The sequence below is a fragment of the Nymphalis io genome, chromosome Z (assembly GCF_905147045.1).
Source record: "Nymphalis io chromosome Z, ilAglIoxx1.1, whole genome shotgun sequence".
Taxonomy (NCBI): Eukaryota; Metazoa; Arthropoda; class Insecta; order Lepidoptera; family Nymphalidae; genus Nymphalis; species Nymphalis io.
Genome location: NC_065918.1, coordinates 7,555,833 through 7,577,843, shown reverse-complemented (window position 1 = coordinate 7,577,843; position 22,011 = coordinate 7,555,833). Strand labels below are relative to the sequence as shown.

The window sequence follows — 22,011 nt, the reverse complement described above, 5'->3', positions numbered from 1 at the left end:
TATAAATCTGTTTTAATATGTTGTATAGAATATGGTAAATATGTAACATCTACATATGTGTTAAACATGATAATTTATTCATTTATAACAACAAGAGTGAAATACTTGTACTTGTATAATACTCGTATATATGAAGCAAACATTTTATTTTTCAAAGGACTCCGCCGTTTCATTATATTTTAGCATTCATTCAAAACGCTTGCCGCTCTTGTGAGCAAAGCTCGGCAGGCGACAGCGTACCTACAACGGAGTAAGTTAATATAATACTAGCGACCTGGGTCTTTTTTGCCTTGAGTTTCATAGTTACATTTATAAACGAACAATACAAAGATGTTATATAACAATACCAACCGATCGAGGATCGTTCTGGACGATGGATCTAGAACTATTTTTCTCGTATGACCTTTCAAATATCTCATTATTTTTGATATTCAAATCGAAATTATAATAATTAATGTTCGATGATTATAGTTATTAAATGATGATATTTTAGAAATATTATTTTGAGATACCTATAAATATTCTGAATATATATAAAATTGCAACAGAACATCCAATACAATATTGATATAAATAATTGTATATTAAACAAGATACAATTATTCTAATTATCATATCAAATTAAAGTAGTAATAGTTGTGTCATTCGAACAAATTAATTAACTAGTTCGACATTATTATACATATATTATACTAAATATAAATCGCATCGTATGAATAAAAATATTATATCGTGACAGAAAGTTTTCTATGTTAAATGGTACCTTTACGAATTCACACAACAATTTATGTCAATTCCTAAAATTACACGAACGAACAAATATTACTTTTATAATATCAGTTTGGTGATGTAGTAGTGAGCAATAAACACCTTGTTCTTTAACCTGTTTTTAGAAAAGTAGAGCAAATAAAAGGCACACGTATAAAATGCATACGGCTTGTACATGTTACGTGTATTATGTACCGACGAACTGTCATACTGCGGACCACCTCCATCTAGTTTCTAAGTATTTACTTGCAATCAATTTTCTTTACTATAAAAAGTTTTAAAAGAGTTTGTTCAGGTTATTTTATTTTAAATGGTCTATTATTGAATACGTATAGATACAGGTAGTCAGTTAAATTTAACATGCTGTGGTTTAACTTTTTAAGCTCGATTATTTTAAGTTTGAAACAACTAAATTGACCTTACCTTTAATTTACTTTAAAGATTATATTTTAAATACAACATAAGTAATAGAAAAAGTGTAACATTTCACTTGGTAGACGTTTGAAATAACTTTTGATGGACAATCGGAAGAAAAATAACGTTAAAACTAAATTTATAACAATGATTGATGTTACGTCAATTCAATCTTTCGACTGGACCCTAAGAACAGATAAGGGGTGCAAGGTACGAGGTGGCTAGGCCAGCCAGGAAAGCTGATAGATTCATTTTATTCTGGCTTCCCTTTCCCATGTCCTTATAAGTTGACCTAGGGAATCCTCTATTCCTTTTTATTATGATTACCTGTTAAATCTGTATATGATTTCAAAACAGTTTTTTTTAACGAATTTCAATTCAATCTTTATCTTATTTAACAGTCAGTGAGAGTGAATGAGAGTGAGTGAGAGTGAGAGGGTTAGTGGTCTTAATGTAAATAAGATGATTGTAGTCAATACAGATCGGGCAAGACATTTAAAAGAAAGATGTTAGTAAGAAATTTTGGTACAAATATATACATGTGTACACTACACAACTAAAAATAGTTGTACAATGAATTATTATGAAAAATAATAATTTAAATCTATAAATGTTTTTATTGTTGATTCCGATGTTGATTAATTATTGCAATTTCAGAGTGATACAAATATATGTGCACGTATAATCATAAATAGGCATTTGTATATGAACAGTACGATACGAACGGTGTCACCGTTACGGCCGATCAAAGAATCTTTAGATTAAGTGGATATCATCTTCCATATAAGAAACAAATCGTGTGAAACCAGATCAGATTTGCCTGCTTCTGATTCCAAGCAACTATTGCAAACCAACCAACTAGAAATACCAGCGACAATTATTCAATTTATATAAAAAAAATATCCTACTATTATAAGGTCATTAAATAGTATAGCAAATTACATAAGTATAGTTTCGCATTGATTTTCTCGTTGTTATTTATTAGAACTAAAATGAATAGTATGGAATTGTACGTAAGTAGAAAATTGCACATCTTTGGTATGGCAACATCATTAACCAAATGACTAGCAATTTTTGTGTAATTTAAAAATATATTCTTAAATATTTTTATGTATTTTTTCTTATTTTCTCATAAAAGTGTAAAATCAAATAGTAAACAAACGTTAAGTTGCTTGAATTGCTCTTCTGTATTTTTCTTTTTTATTATGTTATGTTTGAATTTCGCCGAACTCACGAGACACGAGCTAAGAGCTATTTTAGCACGGTTTCCACGATATCCTAGATCCATTCTCGGCCTGGGCCTTGATATTTAAAAAGTAAACATCTTTTTTTAAAATATTTATTTGTTTATCCTAAAAGTGAATAGTTCTTACGAAACAAAAATTTTATTACTTATTTATAAATTTGATATTTACGTGTATTTCAATTCAATTGCGTAATGAGGAAAGAACACAATCGGAAGACATTGCATACGTTTCCAAAGTCGTATAAGGGCTATACCCTAAGACATACAAGGATGCATAATATATCTCAAGAATGAAAGTTGATCGTACAAAACAATGTATCAGATAAAAAATTGTATATAATTTTATGACCTACGTTTCATAGTTTCGACATTAACATTGTCTAAAATAGGTATGTAACATATTTTCAAAACAGGAATTGGAACAGATGTCATTAAACACTTTTGTATTCCACTTTTATTAAATTAATAATTGACTAGTTTTTCATTCTTTTGATTTTTCCGTAAAATTGGCTTATAAAGTTCGTTAAAAACGAAATTTGTTTTATTTTATTGAAACGATTTATGTTACATACCACGTAAAGATCCTATCAGATTAATACTTAACACATATATTTTTAAAGCAATTTTTTAATTAATCGTTCTCTGCTTAACATAAATACTTAACGGCCTTATATATAAACTTTGTTTAGCGGGTGATTAGTTAAACAATGCTGTCTTTTACTTTCTGATGCCAAATCAATAATGACGGAAAGAGATAAATCAGTGTTTCGTTTATAAGTAGGGCGGGCCGTTAATAAAATATAATAATTGAGCAAAATTCGATTGTGCATAAATTTACAGTAACATTCCTATATTTTTATATTAGAAAATATTTAAATGCATTTTGCTATAATCAAACTGTCTACAATCGTGTATATGGTTTCATTTCAAATTAAAATAATTGAAATATTCACATTACCCGTCCAGGCGCATGGCTCCTTAATAAGTATCGATAAAAACGACCCCCACCCAATTAATATCGATACCAAGTCAATAGCTGTAGGCATCTCTATCTTGCATGACGTCAATGTCAAGATACGTGTGTTACAAATCCACATACAACCGCACACATTTCATAATCATTTAATTTCTACGATATTTAGTCTCTTCTTTTTTAGTACCTAAGTTCATGTACATCTTATTTTTTAGTTTATATACACTTTGTTTAAATCGTGCGTCTCAGACATTCATTGTAATCATTGGACCTAATTATCTAAATCGTTTACACTCGGCAGAGCTAATATGTAACAGCCTAACTTATAAACGTTGCTAAGCGACTGTTTAGTTAAACATTGATTTATCTCTTTCCGTCATTATTGATTTGACATTCGGAAGAAGAAGACACAGCATTGTTTAACTAATATCCCGCTTAACAACATTTACAATTAAGGACGTATGAAAATAATTTGACTCTTGATGTTATTGTCATGCGTGTATTATTTTAATATTTTAATTAAATCACTTAACGTCATCTATCATTTACTGTCATTTCGCGATCGAGTTTCGAGTGTTTTTTTTTTCTAAAAGAATAGCGTTAATGCTCGCAACGCCTCTTTCATTCAATTAAGAAAATGTTCAAAAATATTTTACATAACTTTCTGCAACAATCAATTCAATCAAATATTTCGCAAAAAAATATAACCGAACCTTAATAACCTGTATAAGGTCAGTTCGTCAAATTTAAATAATTATTCTCGTTAGCCAGGTGGATGTCCTTAGCAAAGAGTGCTTGTAGATTGTATAAAGTGATATTTATTTTAGTACTATTACTATATAACTCCTAAATTAAAAGCCGTGATAACCCAATGGTAAGAGAACGTGAATGTTAACCGATGGTTCCGAATTCAAAACCGGGCAAGCACTATTGATTTTTCATGTGTTTAATTTGTGTTTATAATTGATTTCTCGTCGGTGAAGAGAAATATCGCGAGGAAACCTGCAAGTGGTGGATGGAAATCTTTCACGTGTATCCACCAAACCAGCAGCGTGGTAGAATAAGCTTCAAACTTTCTTTTCGAGAAGAACAGTAGGCCTTAGCTCAGCAGTGAGACAATCAATCTGTTACTTTGCTTAAGGCATTTTTCTGATAATTTGTTATAATCTCTATGTAACGTTAATAAATTTTTTCTGGTGATAAATAATAGTCCAATACCATGCCGGCTAGAGTTCGAGCTGTGCAAAAATATAGATTCGTCATCTTAGCCCAAAAAACTTATATAACCATCTTTTTTTTTGTATGAGGAGAGTAATCAATGAATTTTAACAGGTTTTTTAGAAATGGTAAACATGGTATGGTATGTTATATTTCAAAGAATTTCATCTAACTTTCCTTATGTTTTATCTTTACCTTTATTTGAACGCGTTATTTAGGTTTAGAATCGAAACCACGAATTTATTTAGAAACCATAAACTTACGATACAGAAAGATAAGATCTGAACTTTTTTCAATTATATGAAAAAACGAATGCTTATCAATAGTTAACAATTTACATACTCATTCTAAATGATATACCATACATTTCATAAATTACAATATACATGTAATGGTACCTTCATTACAACATTGAAAACTAACGAGATTCCGCCTTTTGTCGAGGCGGTAATGAAGGCTAATTTTAATAATATTCAATTTTTCACTGAAACTTATTGTCACGATGCTTAAGCAACACATTTACGGATACACTTCAAATAAACAACCTCAATTACGCTGTAATGAACGGAAGTTCGAGATAATACTCGTTATATTTATATTATAAGGCTGCCCGGCCACAACGTGTTTATCTATTAAATTAAAAAATCTATTTTTTTTATTTAAAAAAACATACCTTGACACACTAATACCTATATAAGACTAATATCAATTATACTTGTAATATCATGACAATAAAAAGTCAGTCATAAAAGTATATTTTTTTTTAAATATGACAATTTACAACGCTGATACAACGTGTCCTACATTTTACTAAATCGAGGTTTAATTAATTAATAACACTGAATAACAATCATAAATATTTTTCTATATACCCGCCCTAATTTAGCATGACTAAAATATAATCGAGTTTTTATTTGTATAATAAAGTAACCACGAAGGTCTTGTACTAGGGTTTGTGTCCGGCACATCACGTGTTGCCAAGTCCCGGGACTTTTGAGCTGAGACTCGAGACTTGTTTGTTGACATCGTATCATGATGATGTTATTTACAAAATTTATATTATGTTTATTATACGATATATATGTATATATGATTATTACGTATTAGGTCTGTTTAATAACTGGAGGTTACATAAAAAATCAGACTTATTGATTAGATAAGACTTTCACCCGCGTCAAACGTTGTCACTTAGTGATAATTGCTAAATTCAAATACTTGTCGTAAGGTAAGGTAGAAACTTAATACTATTAATAGTTATTTCGAGATTTTTTATAACTGTTGTTAACTGTCATGCTTTTTTTTTAAATTAGCCAAGATAAACGAAACTAGAAGCTTATTTTTTTCTTAATCTTAACAGTGATCTATTTTGAACACGGTTAACTTTCGGATTGCACGTTTTATGGTTAAATTAATTAATTTTTCCATAACTTGTAAATAGGAACGAGGTAATCTCAGAATTAAGAAGTAAAATTAAAAAAAAGTTGTGTAACTTAGCCCATTTATAGCCTATAAACTATACAACATCAGACTATAAGCCGAATGGCCGGAGCAGTAGCGGTTAATGCGGGTGATACCGCGCGAAGCAAATAATTATTACATAAGCGATGTTTCGTTAAAACATTAGATAGTATTATAAACTATTTAATTACAAATAACATAAATATATTTATGTAAGGGACTAATTATTACGCAACAGATTCGTATATAAATAGCGCATTGTTATAACAGATACACAATATTGTCTAATTAATTACACTGACTATATTTATAGCATTAAGCGTTTACTTCATTATGTTGATTCAAAGATCATTGGTATAATAATTGTAATTATTATCTTATACAAGATGTGACGTAATATGAAAATAACCCGATACGCCTTGATATTTCAAATGAAAAAAGTAAAATACATTTTTAAATTGTATTTAATTTATTTTATTCAGACAAGCGATAATGAGTGTAAATCAACATCAACGATCTGGAGGCTTAGATGTGATAGAGCGCAATTGTCTGTGATGGGAAGGCAATCCGACACGACCGGGAATATCAGCGCATTTATGTGCTTTTGTGAGCTCATTGTAGAACTGCCTGTCTCCTAACTCCGGGTTTTTACTAATTATTTATTAATTAATGGAAAAATAATACTTTTTTCTTAGCATTTTCTAACGAAGTATTCTAACGAAGAATTACATTTGATTGATATCTAAAAATATATGAATTTTAAAAGTACGAAACATATAAAAATAATACAACATCGAGAAGGTTTCGTCTGGTAGTTGAATAAACCCTGACCGAGAGAACTGTAACGTGGTTATGATAATAACCGGTGTGACCTCCTATTAGTTTATTACTTGAATAAATTCATTTTATAAGAACATATAAATGAAATACGTAATATTTGTATTAATAAAATAAGTCATGGCATAAAAAAACGTATAAGCTTTATAAAAAAAAGTTCTTGTATATACAGCCAAACTTATAATTATATAATAATATGTACTCGTTGAATCATAGTACTTATTCGAAACAAGTTTATGACCAAAAAACATGACCCTTTTTTTGTCATCACCTAGCTAAAAAGAACCAAATGGCTGTCGAGGTTAAACGCATATAAGATTAATATTTAATTATTTACAATATGGATTTGATGTAAGCATGTGTGGCAAAGATTATGATTGTGACTGTTGAATAACACTATTTGGGGGTTCTAAATAATGGAATGTAAAAGATTTTGGAAGTGAAACAAATAAACATGTTTTTAACTATTATCATTAAATACAGCGTATCTCATATTTTGGGTCATAAATAATACTTAAACATAATTTTCTATGCGAGATTTAAGATCTTTAAAACGGCTTTGTCGTGGTTATATTACACGAAGTTTAAACATAGGAGAAAAAACGAATAGGAGCTAACGGAATGATGTAGGTATCTATTGGCACAAAGAATTGACGCACTTGTTATACTGATTTCATTATATTTTATTATAATATGTAATATTTAAATAAATATCTCTTTATATCCTTAACTGAACCTTCAATGTTCATTTCAATGTTAAATATCTTGATGAAATTATTGGCGAAACCACGTAATTAATTCTATTATATTACGTACTATAAAGTTTTAATACGTAAAATAATTTGAAATTATTTCAATAATTTCAAATTATTTTATAAGATATTTAAAGTTCATAATGTAAAAGTGAATAAATTAAAAGGAACAAAAAAATTAAACATCTCACCTTGTGCCGTAACTAATGCTTAAATGTGTATTTGATTATTATTGAACGGCCTATTGATTGTTCGCAGTCGTGTTCTACAAAATAGCCAATGTTACCAAGTACAAGGGCATAACTGACACGCGTTATTACTGATAGCTTACGATTCTTAACGGTATTTTTTTACTTTCTTCTCATTTATATTGATGTAATAATGTGTAGTTTTTGGCTATATTATGTAGATTAAATTTTAAAAATTGTAAGGTTGATTTTAAATCAAAACATATTTTTTAATATTTATAAATTTTGACACATGTAAAAATATATTCTCAGAAACGCTTGAGATATAACAAGCCTGCCTAAGAGGTACCTTTACTACGTTGTGGTCTCTTCTTGGTAACCCCATATAAAGAACCTAGCAAAACTTGATATATACATAAAAAAGTACTTAATTATAAAATAAATTAAGCATACAAAGAATTATAGTTTTTTTTAAGATTGTAATAAACTAATTTTATTAGCACTTTTAGAGCGAAAATTAAAATGTTGAGTTGTATTCAATAAATTCGAAATATAGGAACTAAAAAAAAGACGAGCAGAGCACACGAATGAACATGTAAGTTGTTACGAAGTAGTAGTTATTGTAAGCACTTTGAACTCAAAATTATCCTGCAAAGTAGGTAAGAATTTTCGAGTCCAAATGCAGTAGTTTTTCACAAATTCTTTTCTTTACTTTAGGAGAACTAAACTAAACTTCTTTTTTATTCTTCTTCAACTACGCGAAAAGAGAAACAGTAGAACATGTATCTTCTAGGGAAAAATATTATTGTGAAAAACATACAGCTGATCGAAGTTTATAAAGATTAAATACAAAACCAAGTTTTTCATTACGTTGCTATTATACAAACAGTGTCATTGAAAATAACATCAGTCAGAACACTGTTGTTGACGTAGAATCATTGATTTTGTGTGCCTGGAACTCATAGTTGTTTCTTGCTACCCATTGTTTTATTCCGACTGGTAAAAATGTTAAGGTTAGAGCTACCTATAAGGCTCTGTACAATCTAAACGGGTGTTGTCAAATAGATTTGTAGGCTATAGGCATACTTACAACTGAAAGGAAAATGAGAGGATATCGTGAGAGGTATAATAAAGAAAATAAATGAATAATAGTGGTTTGCAACGGGAACAGATGGAGATGCCTTGATATAAACAAGAATACTCCCAGATAAAAGTATTTGTAGATATTATGTTAACAGTTTCTTAAATGTCTAAAAGAATATCAAAGACAACGAATTGAATGTTTTTCTAAAGTTATTAAAGCTGTAATTAGAGTATAAAAAGTCTCGATATTTTCAAAGTCTCGGGACACCGGACACCCCTGAGTCAACGTCCCGGGACTTCCCTGGACTTTTTTAAAAAAAACAGAACGACGTTTTTTTGGTTAGATCTATCTATATATCTATTTTTTATTGAATTTGCACAACTTATGGCAAGCCAATATTGATAATAATTAATTAACTTATATACAGTAAAAAAACTATCAATTTCTCGCTATTTATATCATAAATTTGTATATTTTTATTCCTGTTTAAACTCGGTCTTTAGCGTAACATTATATTCAGTGGTGAATAAAGTGATTGCGAAGACTTTAAGTATTAGAAAATATTTACAGAAAATATTAGAAATCTCCGTTAATCGAAAACAAGCAAGTTTTTCTACGCGATTCGGTGTATTAATTTCAAACAAAACAACGAGAACAACGATAAATAAAAATGGTTGAACTATTTTATTTAAATCAAACCATCAATATCGTATTTTTACCTTATAACATTAAAATTATTTTTTTTAATGTTGACAAACATACCACACATATGTTATATATATTGGTATATATTTAATCACGAAAGTAAATCACAAAGAAATCAATGTTTTAACGAAAAAACTATGATAAACTATGGAATTTATTGTCAATTCTGCATGGTACACCGTAAGGGTACCCCTTATATGCAATTTTATAAACTCAAATCTAATCTAAAAGACAACTAAAGTGAATTTAAGATTCATATTTACTAAATTATATTTAGATTTTAATTTAATTCATAATTTATATACTTTATATATGGGAGAAGCATGTGAGTTAATATAATGCAAAACAGAATACAATAACATATATAAATAATTATTTGAAATAATTTAAAATTATGTTAAATCTCTTAGTATGTGTGGATCAAATCTTGCAACTGAATATTAAGCAAGTTAGCTTAGCTGATTGAGTCGACATATTGCACTTATTTTAGGTGTTGTAGAGAATACAAAGAATAAACTCGAAACTCGCCGCAGAAGATGATATTGAAATACGTGAAAGTGATGTGCGACATTGACTATAATAATTTTAACATTGCATTAACGTATGTAGTTTGTCAAAATTTCGCGAGTGTGATATAAAATGATACTAAATATTGTATTTTTTTTTAAATTGTCATAAAAATATACATATTAACGCTTGTTATTTAAAAAAAAACATTTCGGTATAATGCACTTTTTGTTTCTTATACGGAAGGATGATACAAATTTGAATTAGTATAATAGTTACAAGTATGTAAAGTATCCGCGAAGTTTAATTGCCGAAATGAATAACGTCACAAGTATTGGACACATGGCGTACGTGTGCGAATTCGTCAGTCACGCAAGATAATTATTGGACATATTCCAATTCTTTTTACGTAAACACCTTTGTATTTTAACAATTATCGGTATAGTTTTATAATTTCATTAAATTTAGTAAATATAATTTTGCAAATTGTTTTCTTTTTAATTGTAATTAAAACTATATAAATATATATTATTTTGTAAATCATACTATTTCTGATTTCTCATTGTAAAACTAGACACGTAAAAATTTAAAATAATGCCATTGGCATGAATGGTAAATCAAAATCATTTTAATAAATTATCTTGCTGTCGACTTCAAATACTAGACAATATTGATTTTCTCAATTTATATTTAGAACTAAGTTCATCTCCGGGAGATGAAATCTAATAACTGTACCAGGTCACTCTCTCTCTGCACGAGAGTAATTTCCTTTGTATGCCCAGTTAGCATGAACTTGTAGATTACAGAACATTTAATGTGATTTATTAACAGATTAAATTATTTATCCCATTAAAAATAGATGATAAATAAACGTACAAAACAACCTTGTTGTATTTAATTTGAGTAACTACCGAACCCACAGGGTTCTGTGTAGCATGACACGAACTTGTCAAATTAGTTAATTTTATTGTTACACATTTTCAATACTACTTCCATACCCGTCCAGGATTGAGACAGTGCTACACAGTGCCCTTCCTAAAAAGTTAAATTTCTTTTAACTTTGAGTCTCGTCATTTATTATAAGGTGTGCGATGATTGTATGATTATAAGTTCTAACGTGGCAAGACAAAGTTATGAATAGCAGTGGTATTATAATGAAATAATTAAAACAAACACGTACGAAACGATTTGCTTCCTCGTTTCTGATACGCACCGCCACGGTCTGGAATACCCTCCCGACTTCTGTTTTCCCCACCACCTACAATATGCCTTCAAGTCTAGAGTAAATATGCATCTTCTAGACAAGCGCGCTCCATCTTAGACTGTATCTCACTTTCCATCCGGTGTGATAGCAGTCAAGCGCTTATACATTTAAAAAAAATGCTGTTGACGATGTATACATACTTTAGAATAGACTAGACAAATATACAAACATATTCATAAACGTATATTATAATCACAGCAAGGCTATTCTATGAAAAACTAATTCGAGTGTCGAATGAGAATTCGATCGTGAAACGTCAACAATGATGCGAGCATGCGACATTGAATACAATACCTAAGACAATATAGAATAAACGTTATACGTAGTTGTAATAAGCACGTTAATTTTGAGCAGACGTTACACGCTACAAATTTGCATATGCATATGAAGCGTAAAGCGAAAAGTAAGCTACTTAATCGAAAAAATCTACCTGAAACAAGGGAAAGGCAGGTGGAAAGGTGTATGCTCAAAGGTTTAAACGTTTTCTGCACGTATGATACTCGTTCTTTTAAATAATTGGGTTAGCTGAAATAATATTCAAACAGTTTCTTTAAATAAACTTATATTCAAGACAGTTATTATAGGTAAGTATTTTAAGTAAGTAATATTATTAAAAATTAAAGTATTCTAAAATTTAAATAAAATCTCATACGGCCAGTACATTTCACTTTGCATTTTGAAACGGGAAGGTAATAATGATAAAAATATATCAATAATCAAATGTATATTTATATCTTAATACTTTTCCAATTTACAACTGTTATTTTTCCATTGCAATGGCCATATCATATCATCCGTTATTTTTGGTTGCCATCGCAACATTTTTGTATTTGGCTTGGCTCGCATGTGGCATGTGGCGTGGCGATATGTAGCGTGGCATTAGCGTGGCGTTACAATTTCTTTAAGTTGTTAAAAAAAATTACAACGAAATTTAATGTGTTTCATAAACACATAAATCTGTGTTCGAAAAAATTAACACGTATGTTTCAGTGGTCCTTGCTGTCCTAGTGACAGCAAGGACCTACAACAACAACCTACTACAACAAAGCTAAAAAATTAAAAATGCTGTTGCTGAAAAACATTTGCCCGTGTTTTAAATTGATTTTGAACACTTACATCAAATGGCTTTAACCTAATCCAGAGAATTACATCACCGACTGCTTTTAGAATAATCGACGATACGAAACCTTGACAGTTCGCGCCAACTTTGTTACAAAATTTAAATTATTGATATATGAATGCATTTTCTTGAAAACTAAAGTAAGCTACTTAATCATGGGTAAATAAAATGAACTTAATGCAAATATATGTTATAAGCTACTCATAAATTGCAATGACATGAAGTAAAGACTTTACAATTTATAAATAATTGTGAACCATGTATGTTTAAAATAAATAAATCGCTAATTTAAGCAGTAGAGTAGGTATTAAGGCTCGAGTTCACCGAAACTCACATTAACGTTGATTTTATAACCGGTTGTTTGAAAATGTGATTTATTGAACAAGAAGTGTTTTTTCTCGTCACCATCGACTTTGTATCGTGTAAGTATTGACTCACTCTGATGGTCTAATTTATCTTCAGATAATCTTAGAATATTTATTTCACTATATTTGGATTCACAGAACCTGATCTTGATTGAAGCTGCTCCGCATTCCTCGTGGAAATGACTGAGACTGAAAAATCGAGGTATCAAATGAGTTAGGATTGTAATCTCTGTCCATTATAGTATAAGGAAGCAGCATATTTGTACCTGAAATGATATTTGTAAGCTATTTGTCATTTCTAAACAAATTAATTTTCGCACGTTTATTTATTTAGGTATCTCAAAAAGGCAAGTTAATAAATGGTCAATGATATTATGTTGGTAAACACGGCCCTAAGTTAGTTCCGCTAGTCTGATCGAGCCTACGTGATTGAATTAGCAGTTCATGTTATGCATGTTCGTGTTTTAATATTTCAAGTATTTTATCATACATATGACAAAATTTGCAAAACGTTACAAGAATGAATGAAATCATTTTTAATTTTGTATCAATGTGTTTATTTTTCGATGCAGAATGTAGTGTTAAAATATACATGGCAATTGACTGTCAGCTAGTTGTTACATCTTTAGAATTAAATAAATAAGAACATCGAATCAACTCTTTTTTTAACAAAGACATTGTTAATTTATTACTCAATTTTATGTTATGTAACACGCTTGGAGTGAATACAAGAATACTTTTAAATGAAAATACGAAAAGGTAATCAGTTTACTGATTAAGATTTAAGAAACATTATTTTTACAACACTTTTTCACATAACAGCGCATAAATTATTAACTATTTGCATGTTTAAGGTACGTAGTAAGAACATCTTTTGTTTATTATACTATTACCTACCCGTGATTATAAAGTCGATATTAATATATTTGGCATTAGCCCTCCTGAAAGTAGTAAATAAATTTTAAAAAAGTGGGTTTATTTTCTCTTATATATTATATTATAAATTAATTTATATTATAATATATATATCACTCCACCGACTTTTTTACTCGTAATTATCTTTCTAGAAAAATTTGTTAAATATGTTAAGAAGTCCACCCAGCGACCGCATACTTTTTTATTTATCAAGTATTTTTAAGGGCATTTATAGGCAGCCTATATGTCGGCCCAAAAATATAGTTATATACGCATACTTTGAAAAGTGGATGGTGACTTACCATCAAGTGACCAATTTACCAGACAAATAAAACAGTTCTATTTTTAATTTCGTTTTAAACCATCCAGCCGAATCCCGACGTTGGGTCAATAACATATTATATAAATATTTTAAATACACTTGAAATAGAATAATTTCTCCTTAACAATTGATTACTAATAAAAAAATCATTTCAAAGCAATAACTAACACTATGAAAATTTATATTAAAATGACGCAATTTTAAATACTTAAAATTGAGTATATCATTTTATTACCTTGATTACATTAGATCGTAGTCATACGCTTTTTTATTCTTCTAAGAACTTATTGTTATTAACTAAAACAAACGTTATAATGTTGAGTAATATTGTAGGAATCTTTAAGAGACGACAGTCATTGTTTGATTATCACCTGAGTAAGAAAAAAATACAACCACTTAATCCACAGTAGTTAATGGAATGAAATCATACGGGTCATTTCAAGCGATGATGATTATGTATACTGTATTCAATAATATAGTTAAAAAACACTATAAATAATTATAATAAAGTGTGTGTTTTTATAATAATTCAATTAAAAAAATATATTTTAGTACAGTGTCCAAAAACATGTGATTTATGTTTTTTTATATACATTTTTGGACCCGCCAGTGGTTGTTTTTATGTATATATCCTTGATATATGATGTCGATATATATGTACGTATACGATACGATAATAAAAAAATATTTGTATCACTATGTTCCATACATCTTTTATTATTCATATACATATGTATGTCGTCTTCCAGTATATTGCGTCGGACTTATTTCTAATAAATCATAAGTAAAAGAAAAAAAAGCAAAAGCATGTAAACTACTGCTGGGTTAAGGCCTCCTCTAATCTTAAAGAAAAGGTTTGGAGCTTCAATAATAAATATAAAAATATTTAAATTCTTTTTATTTTACTCATTTTGATAAATACCTTTTATAAATATAAGTAAGTAATATTATATATGTAAGTAACAGCCGATGTTTTTTATTTTTGAAAACTGACTATGTTGTCAGTTAAAAAACATCGGCCGATAATAATAAACTTTTGTAAAATAAGGTTTCTGCTTTTTAATTGGTCAAGCACAGTGCGGGCAGACGCTCTTTGAATAATCACTTCAAATAAGAATAATAAAAGATTATGGCGCAGTTCTATGAAAATAATATAGAGATTTTTCTCTCGGTAGTCTAGACAATAATTTTATATTATTATATATATATGAAACAAATTATTAACTCCTGTATGTAAATAATAGTAATGCTTCTGATTATTTGAAGTCCAAGTCATTATCTATATCATAACCAGTGTACTTTATTATTCAACCGTTAACTGTTAACTGTCAATTGCAAGTAGGTATATATACATAGATAATCAAAGCAATTATCATTATTCTTGAATTAACATAATAAATAAAAATCCGGGATTGCATCCCGAATCTTCATGAACTAAATATGAATAAGCTAACTTCTTGTTCGAGTGATTTCAAATTAAGACACGTGCTAGCAACGAAGCTGTGATCACTTATCCTAATAAGAGCAACCTTATGATTATTAAGGTATATCTTATCCGGATGTCGGATTGTCGTCTGATAAAATTCGCGTAAACAAGCGTATCATAAATACAAAAATTGACGGAAATCTACTTTAAGTGTTATCAGGTTTTCAGTCATTGTAAAAATGATAACAAGTTTTAATATTCAATGAGAAAAAACTTCAAAAATCTAAACTACGAGTTAGTACATCGTTATGTTTTTGAAATAGAGCGCATCTGTATAAGGTCAAATACCGAGCTTGGATCCCAGATTAATTCGCCAGCGCTGCTTTGTCCATAATCTTCAAAAAAAAAAAAAACTGTACGTAATAATAAATTGTTTAAAAATAGATGAATATTTCAAGTACAGATTTTTACAGAGTACGGACACCATGAATTACGTAATAAAACGGAATTTAATACAGACGATGAGATAAGCTTCCATTTGTTCTGCTGTCAATTCAGTTTATTTTTTGAAAACATCTCTTGACTTACTAATCCTATCTTCTTGTGATAACGTGTCTCCATTAAACAAGGAAACGGCTATGTTCTCAAATATTTAGTCACCGAAAAATAAATATTTTTTTAAATAATGTTTTAACTACATTGAATAAGTTTGTTACGAATTTAGAATTTATTTTTGCTGTAAAAAAATATGGATTCTTTCAAAAGAATAATGCTTACAATGAAAAAAAATATAGCTTTAGAGGTTTAACAAAGAAAATTAGAGTTTAACTTGTTTTGCGTTCGTCGTTCTTCGTTGTTATTCATTGCAAGTTAATATAATCAAATAAATGTAAATCAATTATAAAAATTTATTGGGTTTAGACACACTATGCGTTTCGATTGTTACATCGCAACAAAACATATTTAGATATTGTATTTGATTGTTGTTGATTAGACTCGGGAGTGTTGTGAGTGCTCTCGTAACACCTCTATAATATCGCTCGCGTCGCGTGACATTTTCATTATTCAAAGTAAAACCAAAATATCATAAAAGAACATTCACGACTGACCCGAAAATTTCAAATCGTAACAGAGTCAATTAACGAAAGTTACGGTATCTATATAATTAATTATATTACACTTTAATTATAATTATTAAAATCTGGATACATTTATTGTGCATGTATGAGCTGGATTTATCGCGCCTACTAATGCGAGTACAATTTTCATTTAAAAAGTCGGTGAAGCGTTGTATCAATATTATCGATAGCGTTTTTTTTCTTCTTTTATTTAATCACTTTAGCGAACAACAGCTTAATACTTTATTAATACGTATACCTGTACCTAAGTACAAAAGTAATGCGCTATATTATTTCGTTATATAGAAGTCAGATACAATACTTTATATGTTTTTTAATAAACGGTTAACAAAGTACATTAATTTATGCGTAAATTTGTAATTTGGGTTTTGAGCAACCCTCCTGGGTTACTTGGGTAATAGCAATACTTAGTATTGTTGAGTGTCAGCTTGAAGTGTGAATAAGCCAGTAAAACTAAAGGCACTAGGGACATAACATCTTAGTTCCCAAGGTTAGTGGCGCAATGGCGATGCAAAGAATAGTTAATATTTCTTACAGCGCCAATGTTTATGGGCGGTGGTGACCCACCAGTCCGCCCATTTATTTTATTTAAAAAAAATAGTATTTAAGCGATTAAAATAGAATCAAAATCCGACCTGCCGTCATGAAAATAATGAAATTCAATAATCACATTAGGTTCTTGAGGTTTAAGTAAATAAATAAGGTGTGCATTGTGGTAGAGGATATAAATAGTAACATTGAATTACAGATACGAGTTAGGAGTGGTGACCACGGCACTCCTCCGGTTTTAGCCTTATTCAGAATTCGCAAATAGTGCTTGGAAGTTGTCTAATTACTTTGTTACAACATTCACATAGCGCTAATTGTATAATATATTACGCATATATATATATATATATAATTTTATCCCTATATATATATATATATATATAGGGATTTATTCAGTTTTCATTTTATCCCTATATATATATATATAGGGATAAAATGAAAACTGACACCTGATGACCTTCTTACATTACTCTTACTTATTCATATTCACATCTTAACGACATTACATTTTTAATACTATTTTAAAACATAAATACAAAGTATATGCATATAAAAATATTTTAAATTTATATATCGCTGCAGCTTTATAAACATAGAAATATATATATATATATTTATTATATTTCTTATACTTCTATATCATTATTTTACTTCAAATACTGCCTGTATGTTACGCTTACTTTTATATAAATGAAATACGTCGGCGCGATTTGCGTTGATTTTATTACTTCATAATAATAATAATAATAAAAAAACAAATTCAACTTTTAAAAATGCACATAAATATTCTACTACAATAGACGTTACTGATATTCCTGTTTATTTTTTTATGAAAGTACTAATTTGTGGTGGTGATTTAGAAAAGTACATAATATTTATTCACAATAATTAATATTTTATTTAGATCGTTAATATATTTGCATCAATTATTGCTGAGAAGGCCTATAGGACCCGATGTCAATTGCTAATGAATTGATGTAGAACAAGTTTTATTTTTATTGACGTTCGATTTATACGACTTACACTGATTACTTTCAATGTTTTAAAACATTCAATTTATTAATTATTAGCTATAATATTTAAAAAATTATCGTCACCAATTATTATTATTATTATTATTGCAATTAACGATATATATATATCAACACGCATTTGAAAAACATTGTTTGAAAATTGAAATATATGAAATCTTCTGTATATGATATAACAAATACTGGCAATAATTAATGTTACAATGTGAAAAATATATATGATTCGAAAAAATCGACACTTACCTGCGGTGTAAAGCCGAGGAAGGAGAGCTTCCTCTTGCCGCTACTCATGTTTTACGATCGTATTGTGAAATACTATCGCACGAACTACGCGCGGTCAGCGTGCCGGCAACGGACCGACTAATGGACCAAAAACTGAGATAGGCGTCAGCGCAGCTCTGCGCTTAGCTCGCTCTTACACCACGGACATCTAATATGCAACACCGCCAACACCTAATCCTTCACACTCGCCTGTGTATAAAAGTGAAAAAGACCGTAAATAAACAAATGCATAACGATGTTATTATATTATACACATCGCGTTCCTTTATAATGCAGTGCTGTGTACGTATGTGTTAAAATACTAATAGTTTATGTAATATTTTATTATTTTGAGAATACGTACTATAATTTATTCTTATTAATAAATAATCCTTTCTTACTTCGTAAATTTTCTTATAAATGCATTAATATAGGTTAGCTTCTTTGATACAAATTATTCAATTCATTTACCGGTTTGATGTGGTTTAAAGATGTCATTCTTAATTTTTTAAGGTTTATTGTGAATATAGTGAAATTTCTTATTATGCTATTGGGGATTTTTCGTTAATAAATTCTATCGCCCACAAATCTTTTGTAAGTTTTCGTATATTTGTTATAGCTTAAATAATATTCACTAGACTAGCTACCGTACACATGATTTCATTTGTGCTTTTACATTAATAATGAGCCGAAGGTCTTAAATATAAAATATATAAATGTTTTCTGACATAGTTCTGGAATAGTCTAATAATAATTATAAACATTATATAGCCAACATTTATTTTTAAACTTTGTAACGTGATTATATAAAACTTTAATTGTGATTCTTATTTAAAAATATTTATAATAAATGCCATTTAATTTGCACTAATCATCAACTCTACCAATATTGTCTGAACAGATCTAAAGATTTATTATTTCAAATTCTTTTTTCGAACTTAAAAATCGCCGCCAAAATATCACTTGTTGTTTTTTAATACAATCAATTGACCGTTTTAAATATTGCAGATGTTACAACAAAACTTCATTATGTAAATAAACTAGTAACAATTCATACAAACACATAATATTCCTTGTATTACTTAAATAAAAATATTCTCTATCAAAATAACGTAGTCACCATCTCTAATTCTACAATACAAAACAAACTTTACCACTTTTAGAAACTATGAGAAGTTAGATTTAATTTTAACATTACAATTGCACTTAAATAATAAACTTACCAGTTTATTACTTACATATCTTTATTACATGTATTTAAATATAAATACGGCGGCAGACATTTGTGTTGGTTTTCAAAGCCGTGTTGATTCGATTTGGTTATAAGATTAGTGACTATTCGTTGATAAATATTATAATTATTATTCTTTTCCCGCACATAACTTAAGACTTATGCGTCATCCGTTATTCTCTGTTACAACGATAATCACGGTCATGAAATAACTTGTTAAGGTACTGTGTTTCTTAAATTTTTTTTCGACTTTTACTTACTTTGTAAAACTCTTACACTACAAAAGTCTCAGCAAGCAGATCGAGACGCATGTCCATAGGAGCTCTTCATACGAAAAAAGCGCAATTGAACTAAGATTTTTTTTCCGAAAAATTTATCCTTTAAGTGTTTAATTAAAGGGCAAAAGTTCAGTTAAGAATTGTATTATTTTTTAAGTTAGAAATGTGTAAGCACGTGACGTTTTTAGTTTTAATTTGTTAACGCGGAACAAATTCTGAGCCAAATCCAAAGAGTAAAAAAAAAGAGAGGTAGGCAGATTAAGGTTTACGCTTACGAACTCGTTATCAAAATAATATTTGAGATAAGTTATGTGAAATATTGATGTATGGCAGTAGTTATTATTTACTAGCCTCTACCACTCGCCTAACCGGGCATAGCTTTTTTATATAATAATAATATTATAAGACGTATCCTTTTTTATGATGTAATCCACTTCTATAATCTTCTATAAAAATACACACAAGACATAAAAACCCCCAACGAAATAAAGGAAAACCAGTTGAAATGTCAATAATTGAATCGATAGCCAAAATGTTGTCGCAATCACGATCGATTCCATCTGTCGAAAGTAAAATTATATTAAAGATTTAATTTAATCCCCGAATGAATGAATGAATGTCGGTAGACTCAACTATATCATAAGTACCGAGTAATACTATAACGTTTTAATACGAGTAAGATGGTAATGGTCACCACCGCCCATAGACATTGGCGCCAAACGAAATACTACCCATTCCATACAATGCGCCATCAAAATTAGAAACTAAGATGTTCCTTTGTGCCTGTAGTTGCACTGGCTCAATCATCCTTCCAACTGGAACACAATAGTATTAAGTATTTCTGTTTGGCGGTATCATATGTGGTGAGCGTGTGGTACTTACCCAGACGGACTTGCACAAAGCCCTACCACCAATTAGATTAATTGTTAATATTAGAAAGTAATTTGAGTAGCCAAATAAAGTCGTCAAGTGGAACTATAAACCAAAATGAAGATTGATTAAGAGTAACCCAAAAAAGGGTGAATAATGATAATTTTTTTTTTTTTGGTTTAAATTTGAAATGAATTGGGTATTTTTGATGCTTTTGACTAGAAAATCAGATAGAATTTAAAAAAAAACATGAATATGGATACGAAACTGTGGGATTTTGTTTTTATATTATTTTATAACAATCCCACGATTATATTAAAATATTTACTTTTTATTCGTGAAAAAGCTTCACAAATAAAAAGTTTAAGCAAAACACAATTTCATAAATTATTTTCTTTAGCTTATAAAAGATAAGCACGTAATCACTGAACACGAGCATACAAATTTATATGCACTAGCATCGTTTAAGACAAAATATATAATGAACTCTATGTGATGAGCTTTAAAGTGTCTAAATATGATTTGTTAATATTTAATCGATAATATTCGTAAGGTAACTACACACCTTAGTGACTATATAAACGTGTACCATATGTATGTTGGCAACGTGTCGGTGGGGAAATTGTTGCCCCAAAATTTTCTCACCATGTTTATAATACAAGAATAAATAATACCAAATATTGAGATTTTTTCAGCTGCTACCATGCCACAAACTACGTAGTTCACTGTATTTGGCAAATTATATAGGAAAGCCGTCTAGTTTGTAATACAGACATCAAAGAAAGATCTCGATAGATGGGCACATAGTATTAAGCCGTGAGCTACTTTATGAAAGTATTATATTTTTACAATATATATAAACGATATTTTGAGATCAAGCAGTTTCGCCTTCTTACTTCTAAAAAATAAAGGAAATAAGACAATGAGTTTAATAAGAATGTGTATGTTACTGTTACATATGTCTGCTTGATATATAATATTTATGTTGTCTACTTGATATATTTTAAATATAATTGATCTTTGTCACTGTATCTGTATTGTTCGATACAAAGAGTATCGAAGTGAGTTTAGATAGGAAAGAGAATTCGAA

General features: G+C 29.2%; 1 protein-coding gene across 3 annotated transcripts in view; it reads right to left on the bottom strand.

Moving 5' to 3' along the window:
• Positions 1-22,011, bottom strand: part of LOC126780611 (anion exchange protein 2) — a 72,318-nt gene that overhangs the window by 37,850 nt on the left and 12,457 nt on the right. For 2 of the 3 annotated variants that reach the window (XM_050505223.1, XM_050505226.1), the window contains exon 1: positions 18,525-18,648. The exons of the other annotated variant lie outside the window; for it this stretch is intronic. In XM_050505223.1, the coding sequence (XP_050361180.1) occupies positions 18,525-18,572 (48 nt within the window). In that variant the 5' untranslated portion in view covers positions 18,573-18,648. Of the gene's footprint in view, positions 1-18,524; positions 18,649-22,011 lie in introns of those variants that run through there. 3 annotated transcript variants of the gene reach the window in all.